Below are 27,511 nucleotides of genomic sequence, written 5' to 3'. Positions count from 1 at the left end.
GACGAAAGTATTCAAGCATTTCACAACTACTATGATCCACCACTTTAAAAAATCATTCAATTCGCCCTATGCACAACTTTCAAACTATCAAATTCGTTGGGGTTGTCTCCCCAAAGACGTGCCATACTCACCCTCGACACGCACATTTAACAGAAAGTCTGCATCTTTGTTACCCTCTCTTTTCACATGGGTAATTTTGAAGTTTTGAAATTGCATTAATTTAGAAATAGAGTCTAATGAATTTATTTAACTTCCAATTTTGACCCTCCCCATTCACAATTGCCTTCACAATAATTTGGGAGTCGCCTTCTAGATGTAAATTTTATGCTGAAATGCAAACACCAAGGTTGATGGCCAATAACACTGCTTTTGCTTCTACTTCATCATTGGTCCCATCCTCCAATTTCTGAGCTCCAAATACTGATTTGCCCACTCTCATCTCTAGCAATACAACCTGCACCTGAAAAACCCAGATTACCTTTAGATGCCTCGTCAAAGTTATGACCCATCCATGGTCCGGCTTCTGCCAAATCTTCACCTCATATGAAACAATAGATGGATCAACCTTTAAAGGCCCATTAATTAGTCATTTCATAATTAAAACTTATCAACAAACAATTTTTTAAAAATTGATAAATTATAAGAAATTTAATATATATATATATATAATTTTCTCTTATTTTTATGATTTTCTTTAAAAATTAAATAATTAGCCAAAATATTGAAAAGAAATTAAAAATAAGTTTCTAAAAATTAATCTCTTATTTCATTATTCAAAATTATCAATAAATATTTAAAAAAGTTATTTATAGATTTTAAAAAATACTAATCGTTTGAAAAAGTTATTTTATTATTTTCAATATATATTATTTCTAAATAAAATAAATTAAATTATTTCACTATTAAAAATTCAATAAATATTTAAAAAAAATATTAATAGATTTTAAAAAATACTAATCATTTGAAAAAGTTAATTTATAATTTTCAATATATTCTATTTCTAAATAAAATAAATAAAATTATTTCAAATAAAATATTAAAAATTTAAGTAAATAAAAATAGGTACTAGAATATTCCATCCAATCCTATATTAACTATATAACTTTTGTAGACAAAATAGACAAAATGCATGTTGTAAGAACCTAATGGCCCTCCAGTCAATGTCTATCTCCTCGGATTGGCTATGGGCATGGGGATGTGCATGCCTATGGGCCGTTGCAGTCTGGTTGCCTCATAGCCAGTGTAGTAGAAGCTCTACTTTTTCCACAAAGGCGTGTTGTTGCTCCTACATTTCAGCTTCAGTGATCCTTTGTGCAGTGCTTGTTTCATCTCTTTCCTATTGCAGGTCATGCGACATTCGACATGCTCCTAAAGATAGTGTGCTCAAATCGAAACCATCTAAATCATGGTGAATGGGGGACTGATGCAACACCATAAATATATCTTCCGGGTCTACCTTACGTCACAAGGGTTGTGGGTTGATCCATGAGAAATTGAATCAGAACACATACCATAGAATCAGAATCGACTGTCCTTCAATAATCTCCAAATATAAGTAATGCCATTGGGAAAAATCCTAATTATCTGACTTTAACCTTGTTGTACGTAATTACATGGAATATTCACATCCAGAAAAAACTATAATTAAGTCCTAAACATATACTGGCAAATAAAAAAAACGCTCTACAAAGATTTCACAAGCATGTTAAAGCCACGGGGAAAAAAGATAATTTTCTAAATTGAGCTAAGTTGAACATAACTGCTATTGGGAAAACTCATATCAAGAATAACATTATCCATAAGAATCTACGCTTAAAACCTGAATGCTTATCTGGATTTACTAACAGTCAGAACTTCATTTGAAATACCACTTCTATATATAAATATTGTTCAGTATTAGGTCCCGAAGATGAAAAGGGAAAGCCAAATCTTACAGTGCGTATCAAAGTTTACAAAATGTTCTTAGAAGAGTCATGTATCATGCATTTTGGCTGAACATGATATGTTTGCTGTCTACTTTGTACAAGTAACAAAACTGAACACGGTGCCGAGTCAACACAGTTCAGTTGAAAACCTTAGACATATGCCCATGCCGAACAATTCTTGATAGAGCAATTTGCATGCATAAGGAACATTCACTTTGACAACATGTTTTGCAGTTTTACAGAGTGGACAATATGGTCCTCTTATACCCTCCCGGAGAATCACTGTGGCAACCATTTGACACTGACTACAGATATGCATTCTAGAGGGATCGCTTAAATAAAACAGCCTTTCCAAAAGATTGGCAGTTGCCCCGTGTGCTAGCATACAATCACGCTCCATCTCCCCAAATTTAATACCTCCATGCCGTTTTCTATCGGCAATTGGCTGTCGAGTTAAAGGATGAACAGGACCTTGATTCCGATATTTTAACTTGTCTTCTGCCATATGTATGAGTCTCTGATAGTAGGTGGGACCAATGAAAATCTTAGATCGCATTTTAGTTCCTGTCCGCCCATTATACATCTGCTCTTTACCCCATTGTTCATAACCGCACCTACAATCACAGATATACAGCCACATTGTGTCATTGCTAATAAGGAAGTCATCTACATTAGACTTCCAACGAGTCAAATACAAAACAAAACTTTCCTAGTATCAAAGAATAATTAGTGTTCTAACCTGTGAAGCTGTTCAGTGATATGTTCAATGGTGATAGGTTTAAAAGGTGTAGCCTCTAAAACAATACCACTTGTAGAAATCACTTTTGAAAGGGCGGATTCAAAAAGCTGCCCTGGAGTTTGTCTAGAAGGAAACGCATGTGGGTTGATGATAAGATCTGGGCAAATTCCTTCTCTTGTGAAAGGCAAATTTTCTTGCTCTTCTATAAACCCAAGAACTCCTTTCTGACCATGCATGCTAGAAAATTTATCTCCAAGTTCTGGAGATCTTACTTCTCTCAACCTCACTCTTGCAAATTTTTTACCATCATTATTAATTGCCAATACAACTTGATCGACCTTCCCCTTTTCAGTATGCTTCAATTTGTGGCTGACATTTGAATCAGATGACTGTGGATCTACCTTCCCAATTAAAACATCACCACTACAAAGGTCTGCAGAAATATATGGGAGTCCATCCTCATCAAGCTTATCCACTCTGAGTTTTTCTATGTTTGGCTTTCCAAAATCTATTTCTATCCTAGATGTACTTTTAGAGCCACTGTTATCATGGCCTGCCTCCGATGTGAATGTATGAAAATGCATTGTTCGGAATAGCCCACGATCTATTGAAGCATGGTTTATAACCAATGAGTCTTCTTGGTTGTATCCATAATGAACGTTGACTGCAACAACAGGACTTTGACCATTGTAGAGCTCTGGCTTCTTGATGCACTCATAAGTCATAGTCTTAAACAAAGGTCTTTGAGGATAAAATAATTGGTGACAACTGGTATCAAACCTTGCGCGAGAATTTGTTGCATAATATCCTATTGCTTGCCTTGAGTGTTTTTCTGATTGGTAAAGCGTTCTAGTTGCAAGATTATGGTTAGCAAAGGGAATGATACTAGCATTAAGGCTTAATAGAAAGGATGGGTCCATCTCACAATGAGTGAACTGTGGATAGTCTGGATTCTTTTCAGCCATCTGTAAAATGTCAATTCCACAAGCTATTTGGGCATCTTCTTCTTCCTCAACACCTAATATTTCTATAATGCCCCTTTTTATTAGAAACTTGAACGGGTTTTTACTTTTCTTAAATTTTTCAACCTGTTGTTTAGATATGCACAGCCTTTTATTTTTTACAATAAATAGGGGTCTCAAAAGCCTTCCTGCATCAGAGAAAATGCGGACCTCATTTTGCCTGTCGTCCTTTTTAATTTCAACCTGCAGGAGTCAAATGTAAATTTTTGTTACTGTGTGCCTGATAAAGTATAAACAGATTTGTATCATTAGAGAATGTAATTATCAGTTTTTACTAGGGATTTTAGATTGTAATCTAAAACAGTCTATGTGTAAGAATTCTCTTATCTTCGAGTGAAACTAGGTTTAGCTTTAGTATTCTAGCCTTATTCCTTTGCATTTTTCACATTAGGACTCCTTGTGAAAGCAGTTCTTCCATAATTTCTAAACAAAACCGGAAGATAGAAACCATAGTTGTAACTTGCAAGAATTCAAAGGACTGAGTAACTTACAAACAGGGTGAAGACAGTCTCAAGTCCAGCACGTTAAGTAAATATATATTATAAATAGAAGAGAATAATCAAACCATACTAAAAATCAACTACGAGAAATCATATGTCGGTTAAGGCAGCAAAGAACTGTTAGAAAAGGGAGAAAGCCAAATTCTTGTCTTGTAGGGAAAGCTAACCTTCTTTATATTGCCACAAATAATTGCTTTTTTCTTGTCTGCAGTCCTATGAATCAGATCGCAAATTATTCTTGATTAGTTCTTATAATAGCAGGATGGAGGAGGTTAGTCTTTCACATGATCTTCAAATAAAGGAAGAGACGCATGCATCCAACTTTCAGATTCACAAGACACTGACAGGGGAATATTATCCCATTAAAGTGAAATTGGTTGATAACAATGAGCAATAAACAGTAAGTGCCAAAGAACTGTTGGCTGGTGTTTTGTGACCACACCAACATAGAATAAAGTTTTCCAACGGTCACTTTATCCTCTCTTGATCAAAATCAGATGTATGCTAAGATCGCAGGAAGATCATATATTGACTCCAAGGTTCCAACTGCATACTAGCAACTTTACTGTGGATATAGACTCGTTTGGTTGATATTGCTGGTAATCCAAGGGGACTTACGCACACTTGAAGAAGACTTAGACAAACTTATAGCTTCAAGGAGATTCTTGCGAATGATTTGGCAATTAATGGTTCTTCTTTTTTGGGTCTTTTCAATTGGATAATGCGGAAACTAAAATAGGAAGGGTTCAGGAAAGCTATCCTAAGTCTAAGAACTTAATAGATAACAATGATTCAGATGAGATCAACTACTCTTTACTTCACCACTAGCAGACAACTATATAAAGCGGGTGCATCTCTAGAGGTTGTGTTTGAAAGATTTTAAACTATTGATGAACACCATTAGAGAACAATGTTCATCCAACAATTTAGATTAAGCATACACATATAATGGCTTAGTCCAACCTTGCATTGGGGATAGAAATCATCTATCAACAAAAGGTGTGAGCAAGCAAAACCATGCAAGTTTTGAAAATAACTTAACTGAACACCAAAAGCCAATGTTTCACTATTATCACTTCAGAAACTTATTGCAACAATTTCATACGATCTCCCCCCCTTTCAAATGAAGGGACGACACCCTTTTATAGGCCTCCAAGAAGAGAATCGATGGCTAAGATTACAAGCCAATCGATGGCTAAGATCAACATGCAAAACCCTAATTAGGGTTTGACCAATAAATTCCCAAATACATGACGCCAAGTAGTGGGGAGAGTCATAAATAAGGAATCTTGCCCACTTTACATTAATTATCCTTCGCTCAATATGGTGCCCATAATGCATTAATTACCCATTACATCCAAAATCGCCCACTATGCATTAAATGCACCACTATCTCCTCAAATATGACAGCTGCCATGCATTGAATCAACCGCCACTTAGTCAAACATTCCTAGCAATGAATGTGCCACCATGCCCTCATGCAGTCATAAGATTCTCGTCTAGAAATGGATGACCATTATCCTGTTCATTTATGGTAAATGCAATGAATTTGGCTATGACGACTTCTAGCTCTCCTACGAAAACACTTGGCACCATTTCCATTTTGAATTCTAGCTACTAAATGTCTTCTTCACACTTGGAGAAAATCTTCTCCCAACTTGGCGCCGCTTCCTGAATCCTTCACATCGTGCTGGAGAACAAGGAAACCGTTTCTAGATGTTCTTTGGAAAAGGATTCCACAAAGAAGCACTCGTGCAACCTGTCCTTTAGGAAGTCAACTATCAGCTCTTCATCAGTCAACCTTCTTGCAAATGATGCCTCAACTGCATTATGGATTTCTTCCTGTATCTTCCTGACTGACTCTTTTAATGATGCTGACTCTTTGTTGAATCTTTCAAATAATTCCTTCCCAGTGCAGATGACGTAAAACCACCAAGGGAAGTCATAAATTTCATTCTCTTGGACAATCTTCCCATTAATCAAAGTCTACCTAGGAATTCTCATTAATGCTCTCAGGCGCGGAATTGTCAAATCCTGAAAGATATGCACATCTTTCCATGAACTATTCGCAATCTCAAGCCTATTCAGAATAGCAAGAATTCTCCTATGGAGGTGAGCTAATTCTTCAATGAATTTTCTAGCTGAAGTGAAAACATCCTCCACCCATTCCTTACAACACTGATCTCTTCTCCTCATTTCTTCAATGCTATCAATGGATTCCTTGGGAAGAGAAGGGGGAGGAACAAAGGATGGATCTTCCTCTCTGAGTGGATGCTTCAAGCGTCGCAAATATTCGCACAATGCCTTGTTTTTGCTCTTCAGCTTCCTATTCTTCTCTTTCATTCTTTTCATTTGCTCTTTCAATGCTAAGGAAGAATCATCAAAGTCTTCCACCACCCGTGCCGTGGAAGCACGCCCCAAGTTGGCCTCTCTAATTTAATATTCATCAAGCATGATTTCACTCCTATGCTAAGTACAATGTCCTAGATCTTGACTCGTCTCTTGTGATCTTGGAAAAATTCCTAGCTGCCTTCTTTGTTGGCTTATCTATTCCGCTTAGAAGTTCTTCTAATTCCTGTGCAAGATCCATCTCTTCTTTTGGCTCCTTTCTCATCCTTTCCTTCAACCAATTTGGAGTGGATGTAGCCTGATCTTGAACTTCTAGTTGCGCATGTTCCTACAGAACTTCCTCAAGAGTTCCTAAGTCTCCAAGATTTATTTGCACAAAACAATCTTGATCCTGTTGTTCTGGATGAGGGAGAAGTTCTTGTTCTTGACTCTGTTGAATAGGTCGATGGTAAGCACTAATGTTGAGAATATCTTGCGCATGTGTCGTGTCAAGATCATCTTGCCGTGGCTGGCTTCTTGCAATTTCCTGTGTGAACATCTCAACCTCATGCACACTAGAAGAGCTAGTAGGCAATTGTGCTTCCTTTATCCTTGGTCTTTTCTGTTATAGCTCCTCTTGCTGGACTTCCTTTCTATTCTTTGCTTGTGAACTCCTAGGAATGTTCTTCTCTTTCCTACACTCTGGTCTCTCCCATGGAACTTCTTCAGTAAAATTCCTTAATTTTCCATTAAATATTTATCCAGTTCGACGTCAATATGTTTTCAACATAATCAGTAAATTGTGAACAAAACGATGAATAACATTCAGACAGTGATATTTCCCATACATTCTAACTTATTTACTCTTTCCATTTGCGGGTAATTTCATTGTTTCACAGACAAGATATTCATTAAGGAATTGTTCATTATTCAAATAATGTATACAAAGTGCACCTGATGTCCATCTGTAATTGTTGTTGAAGAACCCGTGCTGCTGGTTACCAGAGTTCTACAGGGGTTTATGGTGAAACATAAAGAAGGGGGCTTCCCGTATATACTTGCACCTTGCGACAACCTTTCCACAGATATCTCCTTTGGACCACCAATAACGCAATGCTACGTTTGCTACAAACGGGCCAATGAGACGAGCTAGTGAGACCTCCGTCGGCTATTATCGCCACTCTCAGTTGTGATATTTCCGCACACTCTGATTATGGAGGTTCAGCGCTACACCATCCCTTCCGTGCAACTCGGCCTTGACTTTTGGCTACGCCTTGAATATGACGCCGCTGCTCCTTTGGGAATGCTTTCTGTGTGTCTGCAGGGTCACGTCAGAGTCATACCCGATATCGGGTCCCTGAGTTCCGCGAGCAATAGTGTTTGGTTTAGACTCTGCACCCGATATCGGGTATTGGAAAAACGAAGGAAGAACTGATTTTTCAAGCTACTTCCGTTAGCCTGCGTGTAAGATGAATTTTGTATATTGCCCCATCAATTCTCTGGAAGTCTCTCCCCGTGGGTGTTATTGGAAAGTGTGTGTCCACGATATGTCTTCAACCAATTCTCACACCAAAGAATACTCCCTAGTTTATAATTCCAATAGGCCAGGTGGCTGGCGAAAGGAATTTCCTAACATGCTCCGATCTCTTACGATGATCAATTTCACTTCAACGATATTTTTCTCAAATATTCTCCTATGTTCATCTTGGCTCTCATCCATCCTTTTATTGCATCAAGTAGTTAGAAATCCCGTAATAGTTAGACCCTATTTATGGTGCTAATCAAAAGATATAAGATAATGTCTTTTAATCATAAAGCAAGTGAATATTAATTATTTATATAAACGAATGGGAGGATTTATATAATATAATTAATATTTTTAATACAATATTCAATCATTTGTTAGGGGACTTGACATCTTCTCCAGCCTAGGTTGTTGATGACCCTTTTGTTGCTTCGCTATGGGAGTCCAGGTATCCCATCAATTGGTAAGTTAGGCAAGCATTCTTTGCCTTTAACTTTGTGGTGTGTTGCTGATGTAGGGGCATCCACGTGGAGGAGCCCAAATTTGAATTTCAAATTATAAAAGACATATAATAATGACAATTGGTACTTCCACCCCATCAATTGATCGAGATTGATACCCTGCAGGCAGCGAAGAAAGCATAGGAGTGAGCCCCCATTCCAGGTATGGTTTGGAATGGGTCATTGACTACTTTATCCTTTTGACAATAGTAAGAACTATCTATTTATCCCACCCATAACCCGCTCTTAGAGAGAGTTGAAGATAGCTTCAGCTTTATACGCATTCATATATGAAACAATCTCTCATGTTATTCATCCTTGTCCAATTGAGGGACTGCAAGTGCCAAACGCAGATCCATCTTATATGGTGATGGTAGTGCATCAATATTCGTATAGTGACTGCAATATGGAATCTCATGTCTTAAGTTCCTAAGGTGCACCGCAGCTATGAATTAATTAGAGAACTTGAACGATTATTCAGTAGTCACTCTATATCAGTAGTAAAAGCACCACCTGTAGCAGAAGCATTGGTTATTCAACAAACGCTTCAATAGGTTTTCCAACAGAATATGAGACGAGATCATGAGTATTTTCTGCACAAGGCATTGATATGCTCTGACCAAATCTGAAATTGCAGGTAGTGGGAGTTTAAAAATAGTGTAACCGACTGGGAGTAGTGGGAAGTATTTTTAGAATAAGGCTGACATCCTCAGGGTAGTGGAGTTTGCTCTAAGTCCCTTAATTAGTAAATGTGATTCTTGGGAAGGTGTGGGGGTTAGTTTTACTTTTTAGAGAGTTTTGAGTGGGTTTTTTTGGTAGAGGGGGCTATTTTGGGAGAGGGCAGTGTGCTTGGGAAAAGGGAAAAACTCCAGATTTTTAGAAAGAAGGATAGGGAGTTGGAAATTGTTTTTGGGTGAAAGTTTAATTTGTTAGCTGCAGGTGTAGCTTTATGTGGAGAGTTGAAGATGGCTTTTGGAGAATCCCTTTGCTGTTGTTAATGTATTTTGTTGCAGGTCTATGTGCAGACCAATATCAAATTGGGATAATGAAATTGGAAGCCAATAGGCTCAAGTTTATGTAATGTAAAGCTGATTAAAAGTTTAATAGAAAATCTCAAGTTTTTGTTTGGTTAAAAATTGGTGTTCGATTATTAATATTCATTGTTTCAAGTCAAATTTGCATAGTTCTTGAAGAGTGTTTCAGGTGGTCGCTGAGTGGGTTTGGTTTCCCAATGCATCAGTTGCTCAACCCAGTGCTTAGTGAATTTTAGGACTGGCCTACTTAGAACATTCAAATCATCAACCTTTGACTCTAACCAATCTAGAGCCTGAATAGGTCTATCCTTCAGATTTTCATACTCTGGTTGAATCATATTTTCATCTTCCTCAACCTGATCAAGCATTTGTATGACTTCACAAAATCTTATCATGTTGAGGGGCAATTTGGAAAACATTCTCTTCCTGACTTCAAAGTCATCCCTGGCATTGGCCTAGTAGTCTTCCAGCTGAATTTTGTGCTTGTGCTTCACTCCAGCAACCATCCTGATCTTGTTGTATGGGTCAAAGAATGACCTTGCTATATGGAATGTCAAGTGATAGAATAATAGTTCATCTATTGACTTTTTCTGCATAATCTCCTAAGACAATAAAAAATTCTACTGACAACTTCTCTTCTTCTTCTAGATTGTCATAGGCAGTCAACTGCCTAGTCACCTCCAACAGCACCATCTTGTCCGTTGGATATCTTTGCAACTTATATGGCTGATCTGAGAAACCTTGGACTCGGATGTAAGTGAATTTTGGAAATTGGATATACTAGGCTCCATACTTCTTTATCAACTTTCTAGCCACCTACGACAACCTCATATGGAGCCCACTTGTAATAATCTAGTTATATGCATTGTGAAGGTGTCACTTACAATCTTGAAAGAAGTGGTTTCAAACAAGTGCAACTGTATATAGCACTCATGAACTTTCAATTGTCCCTATCCACATCCCATGGGTCCCTTTCTTGGCAAACCATTGAATTTGCCCATTCTTGCCACTGAGTAGATAACATATGAACTCATATAGAGGGATTGGGATTGCTTTAAATTCCTTAGCTGCTTGTCCAAGTTGCTACTGATCATCTTCACCCAATCCATCATTCCATCGCCTTTCATTACTTCACTGATGAAGAAAAACATCCAAGGTTCAAATATGAAGGCATGTGGACATCCCATGATTTTTCTCAACATCAACACAAGGTCGGCATACTCTTGCTTGATGTCCATGATGTTGATTTGCTTGGGCATCTTGGAAATGTGCGGCTTTGGCGTCTACATCCAAACTTTGTTAATTATTCCAGCACATCTCTTGAGTCCCGCATCATATATCATTGTTGCTCCTGTAAGTCATGGACTAGCATGCTGGATTTCCAAATGTTTCTCCAATTGCTTCAGCCGAAAGGTTGGCCAAAGTCTACCATCCGATGCCAAAATTGCCTTTCTCTCAGCATTATAATGTTTTGCACACTCCATAATCAACTTCGGGCATTGGATGGTTGGAGGGAAACCAACAGCTACAACAATCCCGCTCTTGACAATCTTGGTGGCAATGGCTAATGGAGCACGTCCAGCTGTTCCATAAAATCGCTTCCGAAACTCTCCTAGTCTTAACATTCCCAAGTTAGTATCGTTGACTTCCTTCCACTTGGAAATGATCTTTGATTCTGGAAGGAATCCTTTTTGCTCATTTTTAATCTGCGCCTGTTGGGATGTGTTTGTAGCCTTGTTGGATTCCGCCATTCCTCCGAGAACAAGAAGTTCTAAAAAATAATAAAACTCCGCTTTTGACTTTTCTCCACCTCTCTCTAGCTTTGAATTTCTCCAATAATCGTTGTGAGAAATGAATTCCAATTCACTAAGTTGCTAAGTTGGCAAAAGGTTAAAATTGGCAGTTGCATTTAAAATGCGTCATGTTTCCTTCGACAACTCGCCATGCAAACGAACCCCACCATCAATGTTGAGTTTAAAAATGAAAATTTCTAAAAATTCTTCAGTTGTGTCATAAATGAGGAATATTCTTTTGCATGTTGCCAACTCATTAATTATGAAAAATCCTTCCATTTTAGTTGCCAAATATTTTGAAAGATTTTCCTTAGTAGGAGAATTTTAACAATTTTATCCTCTTCTGCAGGATTCCTATTCATCTGGAATTTTTAGGAGAGAAAATCCTTGGAGAGATTTTTATCCTGAAGGATAATTTTTCGATTAATCAACCATTTTTTCACCTCGAAACAATTTATCTTTTTCGGAATTCTGGAGAGGGAAAATTCTCTCTCTTAGCCAGTTTTCTTCATCTTGGAATTTCCTCACCTTGGGCATGATTTTTTCCTTGAGAAAGGAATTTTTTGAATTTTGGATTTATTTTTTTTCACCATGAACTCCTTTCTCAATTTTGTCCTTGGGCGTAATTTCATCTTGGAAGGAGGAATTTTGAAAATCTTGGAAATTCTTCCCCGACCTCCTTCTAGCACTCCTCTCCAACCTTGGGCACTATTTCACCTTGATGCAGGAATTCTTGTCCAAGGTGGAAATTCCTCCTCAATACCATTTTGGCGCCCTAACTACTTTTTGAGCAAATTTCATCTAGGAAGGAGGATTTCTGACTTGGAAGGTAATTCCTCCTCTACTTGGTTTTAGCGCCCAATACCTTCCTAGAGCGCCACTTGGCTAGTGTGCAGGGTTTTTGATCTAGGAGGAAATTTCTCCCTAACTTCTATTTCGCGCCCACTGAGCCTTGGGCAGAATTTCTTCATGGAGGAAGAAATTTGAATTTTTTTTTCTTTTCCTCCACTTAACCATTTGGGTGCCCATTCCTCTTCAAGAGCACCATTTGTCTAGGGAGGAGGATTTTGATTACACCTGGGAATTTCCTCCTACTTACCACTTTAGCGTCCTCCTTACTTCTTGAGCGCCATTTTGCTAGGGAACAAGAATTCTTGGATGGAAGGGAAATTCCTCCCTTACCTTGTTTTGGTGCTCATCTCCACATTGGAAGTGCATTTTGATCAGGATGGATGAATTTTTTGAGACTTATTCTTTCCTGACTTTCTACCTTTCTAGATTTGGATGCCATTTTACGAATGAAGTGGATTTCTCATGCCTTAGAATAATTTTGTGCCTTTTCAACTTCAGGAAGGTATTCTAGACAGCCATTTTTTATCAACTGCCTGCTTTTTCAACTTTCCAGATTTGGACTTGGATTTTCAGGAATGCTCTGCCATCAATGTCCCGACCACTGCTTCAGATGGACCTTCCAAAAATAAATTTACTAAAAATAGTAAGTAGTTCCTGTTAAGGCCCAAAAGTGCACCCAAAAACTAAGCTATTAAAACCTAGCACTTTGGGATAACATGGGAACAATCATGAGTCTGTGGGTAAACTATTATTATGATTGGACCTCTTGATAGGTCGGTTCCTGATACTGATGGATCACCTATTCTAACAAGATCTTAAAAAGGCTTTTGGGGAAAAGGGAGAAGGAAAAAAGAAACGATGAAAAGGAAAACTAACAACCTAAATAGGGTGATACACCATATGATCTGAAAAATAACAGAAAAGCTCTTCTAAATCCACCTGTTTTACACATATAACATCTCTGAATTGATATCACAAAAGTGTTTCATGCAAAGGATCATTGCTCAGAAAAATTGAAAGGAAATGACTTTCACAAACAATTAAATTGATAAACCACAATGCATGACCTGTGATTCATGCATGAGACAGAAACTTCAAGAAAGGTTATTTGATAAATAACACAAAAATGAAAATTACTCTCAATCACATAATGAAAAATAGCTTAGAAATAAGAAGGCATAAACTGATATCTTTATTGAAATTTACTGTCAGAACTACAAATGGGTTACAAGAAAGAAAACTCAACTAGGCTTGAGAAAAAATCCAGAACCCCCTCAAACTGAAATCCTTCCTTCCTTTATGCAAAAAGCCTTCCAAAGGCAAGGATAAGATGACTGCAAGTCAATTGAAAGTCTCCTTGAGTGATCTCCAAGTCAAAAATATCTCCAAATCCGAGTAGAGAAAGAAATCCCCACAAAAAGGCTTCAAACTCTGCATAAATGTGTGAAATCAGGTGTAAACTCTTGGTCAACTGAAGGTTGACCCATGAAATACTCAAAATCAGGCTTTAACTGCTGAAGAATTAGGTCAAACTCATGGATAAGTGCATTTCAAGCTCAAATTCGACCCCAAATTCTTGAGATAACTTCACCTCTTTAGGATTCAATATTTTCCCTCCATATGCATATTGGGAACAATTTTAAAGACACAAATAACAAATATTAATTGGATTTATAAATTATCCAATTAAAATATTCATTTTACAGTTTTCATGTGTCTATGGATGAAAGGTATTGAATCCTAAAGTTTAAAAGATGCAAAAAATGCAATTTCCTTATAAGAATATAGCCAGGAAATTTGTATGCAAAAAATAATTAATTGAATATTTATTAATTATATTAATGTTGCTAGAAAATGTTAATTTTTTACGACATTGATATAATTAATAAATGTAAAATTAATTTACATATTTTAAATTTATGTCTTTGAAAGACTTAGGGGTTTTAAAGCCTCCCCACGACTAGGCAATGATATAATATAACATATAAGTGGGAGTTTGGAACTCGACCACCATATATTAATTACCTTGTATTACAAAAATGCGATCCCATTAAAATGGGAAAAAGCAAGATAAGGGGGAATATAGCGATGAAAACCTAAAATCATTATTCATTTTGCATTGTAAGTTTTTGGTGAAGAGGAAAACGCCAAGATGTTAGAGTTTGAACTGAAGATGGAAAACTCAAAGAGCTGCGTGTTGACTCCCTCTCTTTTGCAGTTATCTGGAACGTAAATCGGTCTGCTCCATGCTTGGAATTCATAGGGTTTTCTTTATAAACCATGGCATTGCTTCCTTTGCAGAAAATGAGAGGTACTCCCTTCGGGTTGCATATTTTTCGAAGATTCTTTCCTTTTTCCATTGTTTATTCAACTGTAAACTAGACAAATTTGGAATGTGTTTTGCTTGCATCTCAAAGAAGAGATTTCTGCGTTTTTTGGAAAGGAAGCCGCACTATGGTTTTTTGTCGTTTCATTTCTTGTCTACTCTGGAATTTGGACAGAATCTGTGAACTTCGCTTTTGCATTTTTCTTTTAAAGTAAACTCTGCAATTTTTATTTCCCTTTGAAAACTCGGCGAATGTGTATTTATTCACTAGCTTTGCTTGCATTTTTTACTGCTGAAGAAGAACTCTCTGAAATTTCTCGCACAAGAAGCTGCATTAATGGGTTTTCATTAAATTCCTTGTAATCTCTGCAATTTGTAATTCAACGAAACTCTATTAATTTCCTTTGGATGGAAAATCTGCTGTGTAGTTTCTTTACGCACAAATTTTTGCAAATTTATGAGGCACAAAACTTTGATGGTTTTTGTTTTTTGTTATTTCTGCACTTTTTTTTTTTAAAGAAACTCTATAATTTTCTCTTGGGTTCTCTGCATTTTGAAAAGAATTTTGGGGTTTTTCAGCATTTGATAGAAGAAAATTCTGTACTTTTCTGGGTTTTCCATTTTCGAAAAGAATTTGGGGTTTTTCAGCATTTGATAGAAGAAAATTCTAGCAAACTAGATGAATCACCAATTTCAACATTTTGGAGCAATTCATCCTTGTTGTCATTAGGATGAGTAGGTAATTTCTACTGAAGATTCTTACCATCACACTGAGCAGGTTTGAAGCTTGCATTCTCCTTATACATTTTTGCACCTACATCTGTCACCATCTCCGCAGAAGCAGTGCTTATTGTTGGCTGTAACATTGGTTCTTTTGCCAATGAAAGTCTCTTGCTGAGAGACTTCGTTAATTTTACGGAACACCCAGGACCCCTATCTTTTGGCTTCCCTTTAATGTTACTTTGATTTGGAGATCCACTTACAGATTCCACAGTAGCTTCTTCAAATTGTTTATGATTGTCGATCCTTTCATTTGATCCCAGTGGTGAACTGCCTGGACTTAAAATGTTTGTTGGCTAAGTTGTGATCTGACACTCCATTTGCACTGCATACTTTTGGGTCCATGATCTTGCTTTTTAATCAAAGGTATACCTATTGTGCTTGAATTCTGCACTAATATCACACATAAGGCCATCATCGGGGTTTGGCTCAGAAAGCAACAAACCAATGCTTGCCAACACTTGTTGCAATGTTCAAGGATGACATATTCCTTCAGACTTTAGAACTTGGGCTTTCTTTACATTCTGCCCCTGCCTGCATCTCCATGGCTGCCTTTACACCCTTTTATGCTTCCTGTATATACCTGCAAATACACTCTAAACAATCATATGGTTTCTATGAGCTGGGCTCAACCCTTGTGGGAGCCTCATTTAATCCCACTCATAATAAAACCTCTGAAATCTGCAATTCTTTTACCTGTTTCTGCACATTAAACAAACAGTTAGAAAAAACACTAACTCTCCAAGCAACGAGAATGACCTTTTCTTATTTGTCTTCCAAGATGTTTATTTTTCTGTCAAAAGGGATCTTGATTAAATAATGCAAATGTATAGGCAAGATCAGTAGGAATTTAGTCATTGCTTGGATCTTTTGATCTAACCCACTTCACCCTTTTGGCTTTTTCAGGACAAGGAGGAGACTGGAAGAGAAAAGATGTCGGAAATGCAGACCTACAACTTCGAGAGCAGAATTATGCCAACCATATACCCCCAAGCAATGGCTGGTTCCCTTCTTATCTCCTCTATGCATTTGCTTTGTTTAATTCAGTTCTTCTCCTTTGCATAGGAAAATAAGGATCACTCTCACGGTCTTGTGTGAGAAGAAATTTATTCTGTAGATTACTTTCTCGTTATCTTTTCAACTGTATAAAAAATAATGAATTAAAAAAAAACAATTGAAAGATTTTCTGAAATTCACTCATGTAACTGTAATCTTTGCCTAGATACTTGAATTTTCCATTAAATTGTAAATATTATGAAAATTTCAGTAACAGTTCCAAACATCAAATTAGGGCAAACTGGGATAGGGTGACACTAAAAAATAGACTTACTAAAGATAGAAACTGCTAAAAATATTAAGTTTGTTTAAACACAAAATTAGGCCAATCTAGGATGCAGAGAAACTTACTAAAATAGTAGGTGCTCAGAATTTGCTCAAAGTTCACTAGTAGCTTCCTTGAAGGGTTCTAACTTCGTTACTACATTCATATTTTCCAAAACCCTAAGAAAATGACCTCAAATGTAAGTCTTAAGGGAAAAAAACCCTAAAATAAAAAAAACTAGCTCCAGACTTAGTCAAATTCTCTAGTTGCAGACTTGATCAGATTTTACCAAAACACTTGCAAACTTGGGGAGATCAAAGGGACTGCTCCGAAAAGACCCAAAGAAACACAACCAAAAGACCAAGTGGACCTAAAATGTAGGGGCTCCCCATTTAGAATGGGGTGATGTGTGATTAGGTCACAACAAGAACCAATAGTCACATGGGCAAACAACTTGGGATACATAGTGTTAAAGGCGCTTAAAGTGTAGATTGAGAAATATAGTCTATGAGCTATGAGTACATGTGAGAGAATGATTTTCCAGTATTATGTTGTAAGGTCGGACACAACCATTGTCATGACCCCGCAATAGAGAGCTCTTAAAATATCAGAAAAGCGTCTTATGAAATAAGACCACGATTTTCTAAGGGATTTCGGTCCAGGATATCAAGGTATTAAATCCATCGAATCTGCATCAATTTCCTTATCTACATATATGTTGGTCTCTATGTTCGATCATGTGGAAAGTATGTTTGCTAAGGCACAAACATTCCTAACTCACCATGGGGATTAATGAAGAGGCACGATGATTAGTGGTCTAGTGATGAAGACTACTCTCATGGAGATGCCACACTTAGAGGAGGCGTGGCTATAGAAGGGACACATCCCTTCCATCGCAAGTGAAGATATATATATATATGCTGTTAACAGAACTCTAGGGGGTCGTCGAAGGAACATAACATTAATTTACTAGCCGAAAATATTGCTGGCAATCATTGTTGAGGCAGCGGATTGGCATGCTGCACATTATTTATGAACTGTATGCTTATTCACAGTAATATTATATCTGAATTCTATTAGGAATAAGGTACAGATATATGGCCTATAGTATAAGCTGTTACATTTATTCTTATATACACATATAAGAGAAATGATTATAACAAATTATGTTTAATTTCATATTCATAATACATGAGAGATTAGTATATTCATAGCCTAATCCTTAATCATTCTTTATTGCCCCTCATGAGGATAGGTTGATTTTGTTAGGGAAGGGCAGTATTAATATCTCACAAGGTAGGTGAGCCCCAAGAGATGGTATGGACAGGTGCATCCGAAATCCTTGGGGAGATCAAGAGGTGGTATGGACGGGTGTTCCCAAAACCCTTGGGCCTATTTGTGGAGATTAGTTTTCTAGCACCCTAACATAGTAATTCCCCGTACTCCATTAGGGTTGATGATTAGGAAAGAAGTAAGGATTGGAACTTAAATTTAGTAACTATCAATTGTATTATGAATACTAATCGTTCTTTAGTTTTAATAATCTGATTTAAGGCATAATAAGGATAATGATGTATGTTTAAATGGCAGACCCTAGTAGGGGACATTACAACCATCCTTCCCTTTCTTAGTATTGTAGTTTGGCATAGGTCTTATTAACGTCCCACAAGATGTTAGACTCATTAACAAAACTTTTCTCAACCTTTCCTATGTAATCAACTCTTCCTTGTCTTATCCTATGAACCAATTCTATGTGACTCCTATAAAAGTTGTAGGAAACAACCTACATCAATCTTCAAATAAAGTAAGAGATGCATGTATCCAGCTTGCAAATTCACAAGACACTGACAGGGGAAATATTATAACGTTAAAGTGCGATTAGTTGAAAACAATGAGCAATAAACAGTGAGTGCCAAGGAACCAGTAGTCACATAGGCAGCCAACTTGGCATACAGTGTTAAAGGTGCTAAATGTGTAGATTAAGAAATATAGTCTATTATTGGGCTTCGGCACATAGCTCAAACAGTTCGTAAGTTTGTGCCAAGGCTTTGGGTTCTTCCCATGTAGATCCAAGGTTCAACTCTTGTCGGCGGGGTTGTTTGAGCCCGCTCAATCATCCATCGAGGTATTGTCGCCTCAGTTCGCCCCCTCCATACCCCCAAAATCGGCAAAAAATGTAAGTTTGAGGCGAGTTTCCATTGTTGATCCATCAGCATTCAAAGTGTGGTTGGATTTCTGGGCTGGGTTGCTGGATTATCTCATGCTATAAAAAAGAAAAGAAAAAGAAATATAGTCTATTACCTGTGAATACATGTAACACCATAAGATGGAGGTCAACTACTTCCGGTATTATGTTGTAAGTGAAACAACCCTCCTTCTCTTACTTGGTATTTTAATAATTGGCATAGATCTCATTGTCGTCCTATAAGATGTACTCATTATCGAAGGATTTTCTCAACCTTATCCAAGTAGTCAACTCTTTATTGTGCTTTCAAGGTCATAGGAAACAACCTATATAAATGCCTTTCATTTGTCTGCTTGTTGGAAGTCCAAATCATGATGCAGGCTTTATAGTGGAGAGCACTATCTTAGCTCCATTGTCGTAGTTACTATCCATTATGAATTTGGATATTTCTACCTATTGCCCTCTAGTGTTAAGATTTACAATGATAAGAGGCTCCTTGCAAGGCCTTGAGAGTCTTCGTGGTATTCCCCTTCTTTATTTGACTTATACAGGTTGTCAATGATTGATGGTAAACAATGAGTGGCAATGAACTAGTAATTATAGACATACTAGGTGGGATATATAATGGAAAAGGTGCTAAAGGTATCAATTGAGAAATGCAGACCATGAACTATAAACACACAAACACAATGATTTGAAGATCAACTCTTTGAGTCTTATGTATTGCAGATATTGGCATAGATGATAGATCTCATTATCATCCCACAATATGTTAAAATATTTTAAGAAGGATTTTCCAAATTTTACCTGTTTGTTTATCTCCATTCTTCCCTTGTTTAGTATTGCAGATATTGGCATAGATGATAGATTTCATTATCATCCCACAATATGTTAAAATCTTTTAAGAAGAATTTTCTAAATTTTACACGACCAATGATATGTGTAAGCTCCTTGTTGATACTGCTACATAGAGAAAATGGGAATTTCTTTAAAGAGAAAACTGATGAATTTCAAGTATTGATTAAATTTTTGCCATCCTTTCAATTTAGGAAGAATGGATAAACTCTGTCCCTATTAGCATGGCCATGGAAAGAAATTTGCTATTAGAAATGAAAGTAAATACATTCATTAAAAGGAGACTAGCAAGATGTTCGATGCCAAATGGAAAATTAATATGAATAAGGTAGATATTATCTTAAACGTTGATCTTCGAATGAACAAGAATGGGATCATTGGATTGACACACATGCATAAATTTTTTATTTTTTATTTAATTTATTCTTTAAAGGAATGTCATTTAATACAGATCAAGTCAAAAAAGAGGGCCAGGTTTAGTTGAATGGACACCATACCATTGTTGACATTATGAAGGTCTTGGAATGCAAAACTGGTTGTTGTGGAGTAGGTGATTTCAATTTGATATAATAGAGAAAATTTATTAGAATGGGCCATACGACAATAGTGGCTAAATCTCATGCATCCAATCTTTTTAAAAGGGAAAGGTTTCATCTATTTATTCATTCAAAGAAACAAAAGTTGAGTAGTGTTATTATTTATATTCTCTGGATAGTAAATACATCTTTGTGATTTTATACCTAAGATCTTCAAGAAAAAAAGATCTTAGCTCTTCCAGTGGTTTTGATTTCAAGGAGTCCAATCTTATTGTGGTCAAGAGGAACATTACAGGAATTAGAGAAATAATGTGTTAAAAGGTAGATATGATGAGGTCAGGGAAGATATTGAAATGACGACGTGGGACATCAATTAAGGTTCCTGCCACTTGAAGATCGTCAAATAATGTGTGGAATCAATAAAGAGATTCACAAACTGTGATTTAGCAACATCTTCCTAGTCTTACAACATACAACATCACCAGGAAAATATTGAGAAGTTGTTCTAGGGGACCTGCTACCTCTCAAAGATGGCACTTGTCTATTGCAAAAATTTTGCAAACAAGAAAGACTTGCTAGGTAGGATTTTTTTATTGTTATTCTATGAACTATTGTAACATTTTTTGTAACGGAATGATAATTGTCTCAAGTTGTAATGGAAGCAAGACAAATTTCAATCACCCAAATGAGATGAGCATTGCTCTCTCGTTATAAATGTGAGTTACTTCCTTTTTTCTATCTTAGGAATTGTAACGCAGATCAATATAGAACTAAAACCTAGGGATCCTATCATTGTGTGTTTTCTTTATAAATTTTGGTCTTTCCAAAGCAAAGTTTGTAAACTCTTTTGTTGAATTAGTATACGATAAAGATAGTTTACAGTAGTTCTTTTCATTTATTGGAATGGAGATTTAGGAGATCTATATATCTCTAAGAGCACATTTTTTGCTCTATTCATTTTTAATCTATCATAGTAGATGTTGTAGGTTGTAATCCATTATATACGATATTGTGAAATAGTAATGGATGTCTAAGGATCTATATGAGCAGTTAATTTATCTTATTCAAAAGATATAACAAAATAATTTAACATATTTAAGCCATCTAGGCATAAAGGTCCATATCTTGTTTGCATTAACTTAGTATTTTTTACTTTATCTCCTAAGAATGAATGCCCTAGTTCTATAGTAATTAATCAAAATTTAAAATCAAATAAATACAGTCTTTGTAGTAATTGATCAAATTTTAAAATCAAATGAATATCCTTTTGTTATTGTAATTTATATTTTCTAAATCTACATACTATTTTCAAGGGTATAAAGCATAATTATAGAAGTGTTTGCACTTGATAATTTGTTACATTATAATTGTAGATTATAATTTACAAATATGTTCAAATATCTTCACCTACAAATTCATAGAGATTAGCATGAAGATGTATTAAGTGACAAATAGATAGCAATACTTCATTCCCTTAGAGTTTGGTCTCTTCTTGTTGTGTGCTTTATCAGTTTTAACCTTTAAATTTTTTTGAAGGAAAACTCTCCCAAGCCTTGTAGAGATTGAAGTGTTGAAGACTGTACCTCCCCTTGTTAATCGGCCTAACATGCTTGTCTATTAATTTTAAAGCATCACTTGATCATTTTACCTGGATCTGTATCCTTTGGCCTAAAATTTTCAATAAGTGCATTCTTTAGAAATATGAGGAATTGATTGAAGCACCAAAAAGGTGGCATCGTTCTTGGGGAGCTAAAGATCTAGGATCTGTAGTTTGATTACCACTATCATTACATATCAGTTCTTTTCTTATATAAAAGATTCTTAAGCTTGCTTTGAATTGATCATTCAACTTATGTTATGCTTATTGCTAATCGACATCAGAATCAACAACCAACAATCTTCGGATCCTGTTTTACATTTGAAAATTATTACGGTTATTTTAGAAGTTGTGCTTCATTGTATCATCCAATTTGCACATATTATACTTCACGTAATCAATTTGTAGCAAGACAATGCAAAGTTATTGAAGATATACTTAGAGCATTTGATCTATGTTTTCATCTATCATTAATGAGTTAACTTTTGAATGTTTTCTATTTTCCCGCCAACTTTTTGTTAATTTTTCTCTTAAAAAAGAATGGCAACTATTGTAAACCCATCAAGGAAGACTTTTTTGGCGAACATTTGAAGATGGCATTGCAGGAGATTAGTATTAAAAAACAATCCCAACATGAAGCTAGCCATTGAATTTGAGTAAAAGATAACAAGTCAACTTGGAGAGCAAAAGAGACAAGTCAACTATTGCATATGCTCAAGACAAACAAGTTAGTACTTTTAGGCAAGGTGATCATGTATTATATATCTAAAATGGATATTCATTTGATAATTTTGTTAGTGGAACACTTGAATCCAATAAAAAGTTAGATCAAAATGCTTATGATTTCAATAGCATTTAACAGGAATCAAAAATTGCTTTGAATTGACCCTGGGATCTATCCCAAGTGAATACACTTTAAATAACTTTTGATAAAGCTTTTAGGCCAAATACTCTTGTTTCACTATTCAGGAAATAAAGCAGGCACCTCATAATCAGAACCATGTATTCTGACAATGAACACAATTGTAAACCTAGCCAACCAAATATAGAGAACATTGAGAAAATAGGTCAACTTACTAATGGAGCTCAGGGATTACAATTAAAAAGTGATTATATAATACAATTTCCAAAAATCTTCACATGGAGGTAAAAAAGGAGGTTAAGGGGATTCATTTGATTCATTCTTGGTTATTCATTTTAGTGAAAACCCTCTTTTGGAGTCTGAGTTTTTGTTTAACTATTTAGCTTAGGATGAAAACCCTAAAGCAATATTGGTCTCATGGACAAAAACCCACTTAATTAATCCTTGGCGAATTCATTCAGAGTTCACAAGCATGCAGAATGGTGAAGTGTTGAAGAAGTTGGTGTTGAAAAGTGTATATCTTTACCAAGTTTGATATTTGCTTTCCAGAAATTGTAGAGTACAAATTTATTGGGATTTTTTGAGCAAATAATAAATTTGTGAAATATTTATGAACCATTTTCATTTAGGAGCTACCTAACAAGGGTTTCATTCCTTATTTATTTTTCATCCGCCCTCTTAAGAGGTTGCATAACAAATATTTGTTTCTGGAGTCTACTTTGTGCATCTACAGAAGACATCAGGTTTCCAGCTTCCCTTACATTTTGCAGCAAATGTTGTGAAGTTTGAGATCTTGTATACCAATCGTATCATCAAGGAAAAGGTGCCCTGTTAGAGTACAGTTCACTGTCTGTTTTAGGGTGTTTCAGTCATAGTTTACCCAGTCCCCGTTAATGGAAGGAACTCAGCATTATGACATAGTTTCAATCAGAATAGAAGAGTGGTGCTACCATTTCTGGAGGCATTCAGTCCAAACTGAGTAAACAGCAATTTCTGGAGCAGACTTTTGTGGTATTCCCAGTTCCCAGCTATTTTTTAAGGGTCTACAGCAATTGTTTAGAATTGAAATATATATATATATATATATATATATATATTATTGCAGTCAACTGTATATTACTTTCTCAGATTTGTTACAAACTGTTTGATAAAATGCCCCTCGTTTATCATTGAATATTATGATGTCTATGTGAGTGATTCGTGATTTAGATGTATAGCTAAAGCTATCCTAAACCAATGAATACAGAAATTCTTTATGAGTAGTTGTATGCAAAGTGTTTGACGAGATGCCTGCCAGCTAAAGTTAAAAAAGTGGCAAGTTGTTGAAATTTATTTCGTTAGGAACATTCCTATTTAGGTTGCCATAATATTTGGTGTTGGTGTAACACCATGTGCAGGCATATTTCCAAACATGTGTGAGACAGCAATATTGAAATTTAATATCTATGATAGCTTGACTAGTATCCCCTTTGAGATTTGAAGTTCACGTCATATAGTACTTCAAACCCTAACCAAATGATCTTGCTCTGTCTTTGTCTACTTGCATGCCAATAGTAAACATTACTATTTTAATTTTTCTGCCATGCAATAATATTATCAAAAAGCTAATGGAAGATGTTTTTTATCTTGATAAAAATGGTTTTAGCCACAAGATCCAAAACTAGCCTACTGATGCTTGCTAGTTTATAATGTTTTGCTAAGTTCGTAGCTACTTTGTAGACAACTAACTTAAGGATGTCAACACAGAGGACAGTGTAAAAGATGTTTAATATCACCAGGGAACAGAAAACATTAAGCAATATGATCGATTTTCAGTCATAAAAGGCTACCAAATCTTGAAGTTGCAAATGCCCTTTTCACTTGAACAATTGTAAGCTTTTATTCCCCTCATCCACAGAGGCAAATAAAATTATAACAAAAAATCGTCAAACAGGTCATCTGATGTGTTTCCTCTGGATTCTAAATGATATTGTAAATGCACTGATGACAAAAGATTCTAAATGATAGATGACACAAAAAACACCACAGGGAAGTTGTCGCATAAAGAACTTCAAAACCTTGACAATAAGTTTCCTTTATTTGCATCGGGAGAAAGGAGAAGCAGGGACAACAAATTTGAAAGACCATTTTTCATTTCAATAGATGCATTGCACATATTAGACACCGTCTTCAAGATTTAAGCTTGCAAAACCATTTTCAAATTCCCAAGGAACAACATTCTAGCATTTTAGCAAACTACCACTTTTAAGAACTATTTTAAAAGAAAAAGACAATGTCTGTGGTTGAAAACTTACATGAGGATGGATATGAAGCTTGCGACGAATATCTCGCAATTTCTTCACAAGAGAATCAGGATCATGACAGATTCCCGCCCAATCTCCATTGATGAAAACTTTTGCCGTGTCATTTGAATCTGATGGTGATAATTGACCAACAGGTGTAATTCCACATTGATATAAGCTATCAAAAATAGGACCTTGAGCTGTATGCAAGCTTACAAGGCATGTCACAGCCAGGTTCTTTACCAGTCCACAATTCTCGCCATCAGGGGTGGAAATGAAGCAAACCCTTCCCCAGTAAGAAGGATTTCTGCAAGAATTGTCCCAAGTGGATTTAGTTACTATATTCACTAATAATTCTCTTCCTTCAAGTGTTTGTAAGTAAATATAAACAAACATTGAAGAAGAAGATTACAGATTAGCACTTTCAACTCTTCTAGCCCAAGAAAAAGAATTACAAAAACCTTTTTAGAACTCCAAGTTATATAATTAAATGTGTTAATCAATCACTGTCAAGACTATAATTGAGTGAATAAACACTAACATAAATGCATAACACTGTCACGCCATTTCTGGAATGTTATTTAATTACAGGTAATAAATAAAGGATTCTTTCATGGAATGGTGATCAAAATTATCATGGTAATGCAAGGAACAACTAATTATATTTTTTATTTGAAAGAAATGAAAGGGGATTGTGTCAAAAGTTTTATAGTTGACACTAAGTCAGATCAGGGATCTGTTGGTGTACGTTTTATCATATACCGAACATTAGAATAAAATATCCAAGGATACTCTATCCTCTCCTGAACAAAATCACTACTTGTGCCAAGATTGCGAGAAAGACCACAAGGCGACTCCAAGGTCTATATGTCCAAACAGGTGACTATATGTGGATAACTTCTTGGGTAGTGTGTGCTGAAATACAAGGGGGGCATACACTTGACAACTAATATCACTCACAAGCTAGACTTAAGCGAATTTATCAATAAATGCTCTTTGTTTTTGGATTTTCTGATTTGGGATTTCAAAAAAAAAGATAAAGGATAAGGGTTTAGGAATTCTAACTACTGCTAAGAACTCAAGAGATGGTGTAGACTGGGTGAAACCAATAAACAACACTTTGTTTTGCCACTCTTGGACAACTACGCAAAGCATGTGCAATCTTAAAAGGTTGTGCTCAAGATTTTCACACTTATGAATAATACCAACAATTGAACAATATTACTCAAAGTAGAAGTTAAGCATCCACATCAAAAGCTCAGGCTAACTTTACACATTGAATGAAAATCATCCATCCAAAAAAAGTATGAGCAAAATTTCAACAATCTAAACAATCAATCTTTCATTTATATAACAACTTCAAAGCAAATTACTTAATGCAAATCTATTCTAAGTGTTGAGGAAAATATGCAACCATGCAACCACTTGATAACAATAAGACTTCAAAACAATACTGAAACGAACTTTTTATTATTCAAGTAGCTCTACGCAACAATTTCATAAATCTCTCCACACTGAAATGAAATGAGAGAATGGGTTTATATAGAGTTTCTGAAAACAAATGAATGGCCGAGATCAATCCAAGATCAATGGTCGAGATTAAGACAACCTAACCCTAATAAGGGTTTCCCAAAATAAAACTAATATCCAGTGCATGCAAGACAAGTGGCACAAAGTGCTATCTTTTAGGATTGCACCCCCTTCTCCTGTTGAGAGGTATAATGTTCAATGAACTTGGACAAAATCTGATCAACCTCTTCCATCGTGACATGTGGCAACACACTGACTTTGAATTCTAATCCTTCCAAATCATCTTCACATACAACAAAAGTGATTTCCCAATCTAATTCCTGTTTTTGGAAAGCATCTCTGATGGACAGGAGGTTTGATGCCTTAGCCAGATTTTGCTTCCAGACTGGTCCAGTAGTGAAGATCTCTTGTGTCTTGGTCTTTAGATTTTCTAACTTCATATCCTTCTCTCGAATAGTTTCCTTTTCAAGTACCTTTGCAGCTACAACGTAAACCTTGTCTTGAATTTCTTTTATCTGCTCTTCAGCTCTATCAGCATCTGCCCTCACTTTCTTCAAGACTTCACTGCGTGCAACCAATGTCCAGTGCCAACTGTTGAAGTCACATGTAGCTCCTGCTTGAATTATATTTCCATCAATTAATTCTTGCTTCGAAACTCCTTTCAATTCTCTAAGGCATGGGACAATTCTGTCTTGAATATCCTGGAGATCAGCCCATGCTTCTACCATGCTTGCAATTTTGGAGAGTAAAGAGGTGGTTTGTCCATATGTTAATGCTAAATTTTCCACAAATGTGGCTGCCTCTTTACTTGTGCTTTCCATCCATTCTTTAGTTTCCCTAGCCGTCACTACTTCTTCCTCAAAACTTCTGACTATTTCCTGTGAATTCAAAGGTGGAAGAACTTCTGGATTGGCTTGGTTAAGTTGCTTAGTCAAGTGCTGGATGTATTCTCCCAGGCGCTCAACCTCTCTTTTGTATTCTTTCTTCTTTTCTACTTCCTTGTCCAGTCTTGCCTTCAT

The 27,511-nt window shown here is 36.1% G+C and overlaps 1 protein-coding gene across 1 annotated transcript; it reads right to left on the bottom strand.

Moving 5' to 3' along the window:
- Positions 1-1,854: 1,854 nt before the first annotated feature.
- Positions 1,855-27,511, bottom strand: LOC131046549 (DNA-directed RNA polymerases IV and V subunit 2). Its single transcript, XM_057980309.1, has 4 exons — positions 26,697-27,511; positions 24,975-25,269; positions 2,665-3,869; positions 1,855-2,539 (listed from the first exon to the last, which is right to left on the bottom strand). Exons 1-4 carry the CDS (start codon positions 27,509-27,511, stop codon positions 2,053-2,055), a joined length of 2,802 nt encoding a protein of 933 aa, XP_057836292.1. The 3' UTR covers positions 1,855-2,052.

The sequence above is a fragment of the Cryptomeria japonica genome, chromosome 3 (genome assembly GCF_030272615.1).
Source record: "Cryptomeria japonica chromosome 3, Sugi_1.0, whole genome shotgun sequence".
Taxonomy (NCBI): Eukaryota; Viridiplantae; Streptophyta; class Pinopsida; order Cupressales; family Cupressaceae; genus Cryptomeria; species Cryptomeria japonica.
Note: the sequence above shows the minus strand (reverse complement) of the source record. Positions and strands in the feature narration are given on the sequence as shown.

Bases quoted from the DNA above. Each gene is read 5' to 3' on its own strand.
- LOC131046549 (XM_057980309.1), bottom strand. From the start codon at position 27,511: ATGAAGGCAAGACTGGACAAGGAAGTAGAAAAGAAGAAAGAATACAAA. The intron at 3,870-24,974 runs GTAAGTTTTCAA...TGACTCCTGCAG, and splicing joins AGCTTCATATCCATCCTCAT to GTTGAAATTAAAAAGGACGA. The intron at 2,540-2,664 runs GTTAGAACACTA...CTGTGATTGTAG, and splicing joins ATCACTGAACAGCTTCACAG to GTGCGGTTATGAACAATGGG.